Source organism: Festucalex cinctus, chromosome 10 (genome assembly GCF_051991245.1).
Source record: "Festucalex cinctus isolate MCC-2025b chromosome 10, RoL_Fcin_1.0, whole genome shotgun sequence".
Lineage (NCBI taxonomy): Eukaryota > Metazoa > Chordata > Actinopteri > Syngnathiformes > Syngnathidae > Festucalex > Festucalex cinctus.
In genome coordinates this window covers 29,956,015-29,963,032 of record NC_135420.1, presented here as the reverse complement: position 1 = coordinate 29,963,032, position 7,018 = coordinate 29,956,015, and the positions used below count along the sequence as shown (strand labels likewise).

Here is a 7,018-nt window from a genome sequence, read left to right as displayed (position 1 = left end):
GCGCTTGGGGCCCGCTGCGCGGGCCAGGTTTAGCCCATCGGTCGAAATCCTGGAAATCGACCTCGGTCCAGGTTGAATTCCTGGAATTGGACTTCGGGGGTCAGGTTTAGCCCATCGGTCGCATTCCTGGAATTCGACCTCGGTCCTCCAGGTTGAATTCCTGGAATTCGACCTTGCGGGCAGGTTAACCGATCGGTAGGAATCCTGGAAATGAACCCCGGTTGTTTGGGGTTGGTTTCCTGGAAATCGACTTCGGGGGTTAGGTTAGCCCATCGGTAGAAATCCTGGAAATGAACCTCGGTTGGTTCGGGGTTGAATTCCTGGAAATCGACTCAAGCCAGGGACGGAATCGGAACCACCCACCCCGGGCCGGTGCTCTCGGCCCGGCTTCGCGGAGCAGGTTTAGCCCATCGGTAGGAATCCTGGAACTGGACCTTGGATGGTTGGGGTCGAATTCCTGGAAATCGACTCAAGCCAGGGACGGAATCGGAACCACCCACCCCGGGCCGGTGCTCTCGGCCCGGCTTCGCAGAGCAGGTTTAGCCCATCGGTAGGAATCCTGGAACTGGACCTTGGGTGGTGGTTGGGGTTAAATTCCTGGAAATCGACTTCGGGGGTTAGGTTAGCCCATCGGTAGAAATCCTGGAAATGAACCTCGGTTGGTTCGGGGTTGAATTCCTGGAAATCGACTCAAGCCGGGGACGGAATCGGAACCACCCACCCCGGGCCGGTGCTCTCGGCCCGGCTTCGCGGGGCAGGTTTAGCCCATCGGTAGCATTCCTGGAAATCGACTTCGAACCACCCCCCCGGGCCGGTGCTCTCGGCCCGGCTTCGCGGGGCAGGTTTAGCCCATCGGTAGCATTCCTGGAAATCGACTTCGAACCACCCCCCCGGGCCGGTGCTCTCGGCCCGGCTTCGCGGGGCAGGTTTAGCCCATCGGTAGCATTCCTGGAAATCGACTTCGGAGGTCAGGTTTAGCCCATCGGTAGCTTTCATGGAAGTTGACCTCGGTCCTCCAGGTTGAATTCCTGGAATTCGACCTACCTGGCAGGTTAACCGATCGGTAGGAATCCTGGAAATGAACCTCGGTTTTTTTGCGGTTGTTTTCCTGGAAATCGACTTCGGGGGTTAGGTTAGCCCATCGGTAGAAATCCTGGAAATGAACCTCGGTTGGTTCGGGGTTGAATTCCTGGAAATCGACTCAAGCCGGGGACGGAATCGGAACCACCCACCCCGGGCCGGTGCTCTCGGCCCGGCTTCGCGGGGCAGGTTTAGCCCATCGGTAGCATTCCTGGAAATCGACTTCGAACCACCCCCCCGGGCCGGTGCTCTCGGCCCGGCTTCGCGGGGCAGGTTTAGCCCATCGGTAGCATTCCTGGAAATCGACTTCAAACCACCCCCCCGGGCCGGTGCTCTCGGCCCGGCTTCGCGGGGCAGGTTTAGCCCATCGGTAGCATTCCTGGAAATCGACTTCGGAGGTCAGGTTTAGCCCATCGGTAGCTTTCATGGAAGTTGACCTCGGTCCTCCAGGTTGAATTCCTGGAATTCGACCTACCTGGCAGGTTAACCGATCGGTAGGAATCCTGGAAATGAACCTCGGTTTTTTTGCGGTTGTTTTCCTGGAAATTGACTTAAGCGGGGGACAGAATCGGAACCACCCACCCCGGGCCGGTGCTCTCGGCCCGGCTTCGCGGGGCAGGTTTAGCCCATCGGTAGCATTCCTGGAAATCGACTTCGAACCACCCCCCCGGGCCGGTGCTCTCGGCCCGGCTTCGCGGGGCAGGTTTAGCCCATCGGTAGCATTCCTGGAAATCGACTTCGGAGGTCAGGTTTAGCCCATCGGTAGCTTTCATGGAAGTTGACCTCGGTCCTCCAGGTTGAATTCCTGGAATTCGACCTACCTGGCAGGTTAACCGATCGGTAGGAATCCTGGAAATGAACCTCGGTTTTTTTACGGTTGTATTCCTGGAAATGGACTTAAGCGGGGGACGGAATCGGAACCACCCACCCCGGGCCCGGTGCTCTCGGCCCGGCTTCGCGGGGCAGGTTTAGCCCATCGGTAGCATTCCTGGAAATGGACTTCGGGGGTCAGGTTTAGCCCATCGGTAGGATTCCAGGAAGTTGACCTCGGTTGAGGTTGAATTCCTGGAATTCGACCTAGCGGGGCAGGTTAGCCGATCGGTAGGAATCCTGGAAATGAACCTCGGTTGGTTGGGGTTGGATTCCTGGAAATGGGCTTGGGGGTCAGGTTAGCCGATCGGTAGGAATCCTGGAACTGGACCTTGTTTGGGGTTGGATTCCTGGAAGTGGACTTCGCGGGGCAGGTTAGCCGATCGGTAGGAATCCTGGAATTGGACCTTGGATGGGGGTTGGATTCCTGGAAATGGACTTAAGCGGGGGACGGAATCGGAACCACCCACCAGGCCGGTGCTCTCAGGTTTAGCCCATCGGTCGGAATCCTGGAACTGGATCTTGGTTGGTTGGGGTTGGATTCCTGGAACTGGACCTGGAACTGGTTGGGGCTCAATTCCTGAAAATGGACTCAGGCCGGGAATGGAACCACCCAGCCCGGGACTCACCATGCCGGTGTTCTCGACGTGTTTGGGGCCCGCTTCGCCGATCGGTAAGAATCCTGGAACTCGACCTTGGTTGGGTTTGGATTCCTCGAAATGGACTTAAGCGGAAAATGGAACCACCGACCCTGACACATTGTGAGAGGCATGCAGCATTGTCTTAAAACATACAATGTAAAAAACCTGGAAGAAGACCCACCAGAACTCCAACATTCCAAATTGACTTTAATTTTCACATCTTTTGATCCTAATTCGGACTTGGTTTCAAATGTTCTCAATACATAGTTCCAGCTCACGGCATAGCTGTCGAAATGCTGGTTGTTCAGCCACGATCTCCCGTATCCTTTTTTTCAGGACCAACTTTTCCTGGATCTCTCTTTCGAAGAGAGTTTTGGCCATGGAATAAAATTGTGGTGTGAGTGCGAGTTTTCTTCGTTGACCCTGAAAGACATAAAAATGACAAAGGTTTAATTTTAGGATTTCCACATTAGAGTCCCCCTCCGCAGCCCAAGTCTACTTACAGAATTATGATGACTGATTTTTTCTGGAAGTGTTGTTGGCTCTGAATTTGGTTTGGGAGATCTCTTTTGCTGTGTTTCGTTCCCTTTTTGGATGGAATTTGTCCTTTTTCTTTAACTTGATCTTCTCCTTCATCTTCTTCTTCTTGCGGGACTTGAGAGTGTGAGTGGTATCACAATCCTAAGGACACAGTATGTTATATTTTGCGGGTTAGGGTTAAGGTTAGGGTTAACCCTAACCCTAACCCCCCCCCCGGGGGTTAAGAAATATTTCATGTCGGTGTATTACAATGACAGAATTACTTCCAGGAATTATACTCACAAATTTCAAGGGCGCTGGACATGTTTTTCTACCAACAAGGCATGTTCCATTATCTGTTCCGCATCTTCCCAGTCACTGAAGTCAGACTATAGTACAAAAAGCAAAATAGAAGACAAAGCTATGGGTTAGGGTTAGGGTTAGGGTTAGTTTAACAAGTTTAACAACAGGAGACATGGGACTTCCTGGATTTCACCTCAGCTTCCCTCGGGCGTACATTCTCCAATTCCATCAACTGGGGAGAAGCCTCCCTTGAAACTTGCCGTCCATCTCCCACTGTTTTGTCAGATGTTTTCACCTTTTTGCTGCTGTCTTCACTCTTCCTTTGCTGCTTCTTTTCCCCAGGTGAGCCTGTCTGTCACCAGAAAGGAAACAGTCATATTTTGGTGGCATGAGCCAGTGTTGCATTTGATTGAACCACTTCCAGGAATTCTACTCACCCGGTGCAGGGAGGAGACCTTCTGTGTTAAGGGCAGGGAGACTTCTTGTGTTAAGGGAAAGACAATTTGTTCCATGACGTCCATCTCATCTTCGTCTTCAGTCATGTACATCTATACAATGACAAAATCCAATTTGGAAGCCATGGCAATGGGGTGGGGGGGGAAACTTCCACAATAGTGACATGGGACTTCCTGGATATCACCTTAATTACTCCAATGTGTACCTTTTTTTCCTCGGACTGTGGAGTAGAGACGAGATCCCCGGGCTCCCTTGAAAGTTGCCATCCAGCCCCCACATTCTGCTCAGACCTGTTCACATCTTTGGTAGTTCTCAGCGGGGAGGCCTGTGTTAATGGCACAGAAACCTCCTGTGTCAAAGGCTCGAAAGGTTCTTCCGGGAGCTCCTCCTCATTGCAATTCACGTTCACCTATACAACAACAAAAAACAATGTATAATACATGGGTGTGGGTCATGTCTTCCACAATAGCGACACAGAACTTACTGGGGGCTGGAGTGAGTGCTCCGTAGAATTCCTGGAACTGGACCTTGGTTTGGGGTCAAATTCCAGGAACTGGACTGGGTTTGGGGGTCCAATTCCAGGAACCGGGCATAGGCGAGGCCGGTGTCCTCGGCCCCGCTGCGCGGGGCCTCGCGGGGGCTAGCTACGCTTGGGTCCCGCTCCGCACAGTTCCGGGAACTGGACTTTGGTTGGGGGTCCAATTCCAGGAACTGGACTTTGGTTGGGGGTCCAATTCCAGGAACTGGACTTTGGTTGGGGGTCCAATTCCAGGAACTGGACTTTGGTTGGGGGTCCAATTCCAGGAACTGGACTTTGGTTGGGGGTCCAATTCCAGGAACTGGACTTTAGTTGGGGGTTCAATTCCAGGAACTGGACTTTGGTTGGGGGTCCAATTCCAGGAACTGGACTTTGGTTGGGGGTCCAATTCCAGGAACTGGACTTTGGTTCGGGGTCCAATTCCAGGAACCGGGCGCGGACGGGGCAACGAAGCAACGACCACGCGACGCGACGCTTCGCGGGGCCTCAAACACGCAAGGGGCCCGCCTCGGAGGCCAGGGAAAAGCTATCGGCTATCGGTAGATTTCTAGAACTGTACCTTGGTTGTGGATGAATTCTTGGAGCGGGAACTCGCTTGAGATTTGAATTCCTGAAACCGGACTCTTTTCCCCAAAGGCGACGCACATTTCCAGGAACTCACCTCACTCATCCTTGGAACCTGCAGCGGCGCTTTCTTGTGCTTGCCCTCACACTTCGATGCGAATGAATGGGGGTTGGACAAACGCAGGCTTAAATAGTCTGGTGTTGGTGATGTCACGGTACTGCAGCCAATCACCTTCCGATTGGCCAAAGGCACCTCCTCCCCACACACAAACGCTAAGAATTAGCCAGTCAAGCGACACCTTGTGGTGAAAGCAAAAACTGCGTGACTCAGAAAAGCTTTCTTCAACAAACAGACTTTATTTTACGATTTTGTAGTGGAAAAGTATAAGATGCATATAATAGATATGGAGATGAGGCACATTTGCTCTGTAAACGCCCATCCGCTCTCATAACATGGCCAAGTGAATCTAGATAGAAAAAAAAAATAAAAAAACACTAAACGCAATTCACTGAGTAGTGTTTACAAATATGAACGCATCTTTCCGGGAATTACATGTCATCTTTAAGGAATTACATGTCACCTTTAAGGAATTGCGCGCCATTTTTAAGGAATTGCGCGCCATTTTTAAGGAATTGCACGTCATCTTTAAGGAATTTTACACGTCATCTTTAAGGAATTGCGTGTCATTTTTAAGGAATTGCGTGTCATTTTTAAGGAATTGCATGTCATCTTTAAGGAATTACATGTCATCTTTAAGGAATTTAGGTTGCCATCCTGGATGTAGACATCGCCAACTTACCCTTGACTTGTTTCCATTGCCATGTTCATTTGGGGCTCCAGTGTAGTGAGCACAATGCTCGGGATCCATCGTGGAGGTGTCTCATCTGTCAAGAGACCCCATGATTTTTTTTTTTGCAAGTGCACATGCAAAGAAAATATCATACCTTGCTGGTCATAATCAAGAGGAGGACTTTCCAGATATTGACCCATCCTTTTTTGCGCTTGCTCGCTTGACTTCTGAAGGCGGCACTGACAGCGACTGCTTTTATAGACTCAGCCCAGCCTTGCAACTGGCCATTGACCAATCACTGCGAAGGGGGTGTAACGGTAACGCCCGCCATAAAAAAAAAAAAACCCATCCAAGTCAATTTCCAGGTTTTATACATATAATTCCACAATTTCACCATGGGCAAACCAAACGTCTATTGGCTCAAAAATTACCAGTGGGAAGGGCCATATCTGACCAAAAAACAATCACTGCAATCAGCTGTTGACCAATAGATGGTCACGTCAATTTCCAGGTTGCCTACATATAATTCCACAATTTCAACGCAGTACAATTCATGGAACACAACCCGTCAATTTCCAGGTTGCCTACATATAATTCCACAATTTCACCATGGGCAAACCAAACGTCGATTGGCTCAAAAATTACTAGTGGGAAGGGCCATATCTGACCAAAAACCAATCACTGCAATCAGCTGTTGACCAATAGACGGTCACGTCAATTTCCAGGTTGCCTACATATAATTCCACAATTTCAACACAGTACAATTCATGGAACACGACCCGTACGATTCATGGAATCCGACCCGTACAGTTCATGGAACACGACCAGTACAATTCCTGGTATTCAACCCCGACCAGTAGAATTCCTGGAATCCGACACGTACAGTTCCTGGAATCCGACGCGTACAGTTCCTGGAATCCGACGCGTACAGTTCCTGGAATCCGACGCGTACAGTTCCTGGAATCCGACGCGTACAGTTCATGGAACACGACCAGTACAATTCCTGGTATTCAACCAGTACGATTCCCGGACCCCGACCAGTACAATTCCTGGAATCCGACACGTACAGTTCATGGAATACGACCAGTACAATTCCCGGGCTCCGACACGTACGATTCATGGAATCCGACCCGTAGAGTTCCTGGAATACGACCCGTACAGTTCCTGGAATCCGACGCGTACAGTTCATGGAACACGACCAGTACAATTCCTGGTATTCAACCAGTACGATTCCCGGACCCCGACCAGTACAATTC

The 7,018-nt window shown here is 50.9% G+C and overlaps 1 protein-coding gene across 1 annotated transcript; it reads right to left on the bottom strand.

Annotated features, from left to right (window-relative positions):
• Positions 1-2,871: 2,871 nt before the first annotated feature.
• Positions 2,872-5,840, bottom strand: LOC144027770 (uncharacterized). Its single transcript, XM_077535576.1, has 8 exons — positions 5,772-5,840; positions 5,069-5,119; positions 4,075-4,278; positions 3,851-3,961; positions 3,607-3,765; positions 3,414-3,499; positions 3,095-3,272; positions 2,872-3,014 (listed from the first exon to the last, which is right to left on the bottom strand). The coding sequence occupies exons 1-6, from the start codon at positions 5,838-5,840 to the stop codon at positions 3,419-3,421; spliced, it is 675 nt and encodes a 224-aa protein (XP_077391702.1). The 3' UTR covers positions 2,872-3,014; positions 3,095-3,272; positions 3,414-3,418.
• Between the last annotated feature and the right edge of the window lie 1,178 nt (positions 5,841-7,018).

Bases quoted from the DNA above. Each gene is read 5' to 3' on its own strand.
- LOC144027770 (XM_077535576.1), bottom strand. From the start codon at position 5,840: ATGGATCCCGAGCATTGTGCTCACTACACTGGAGCCCCAAATGAACAT. The intron at 5,120-5,771 runs GTAAGTTGGCGA...TTCGCATCGAAG, and splicing joins GCAATGGAAACAAGTCAAGG to TGTGAGGGCAAGCACAAGAA. The intron at 3,500-3,606 runs GTGAAATCCAGG...TTTGTACTATAG, and splicing joins TACGCCCGAGGGAAGCTGAG to TCTGACTTCAGTGACTGGGA.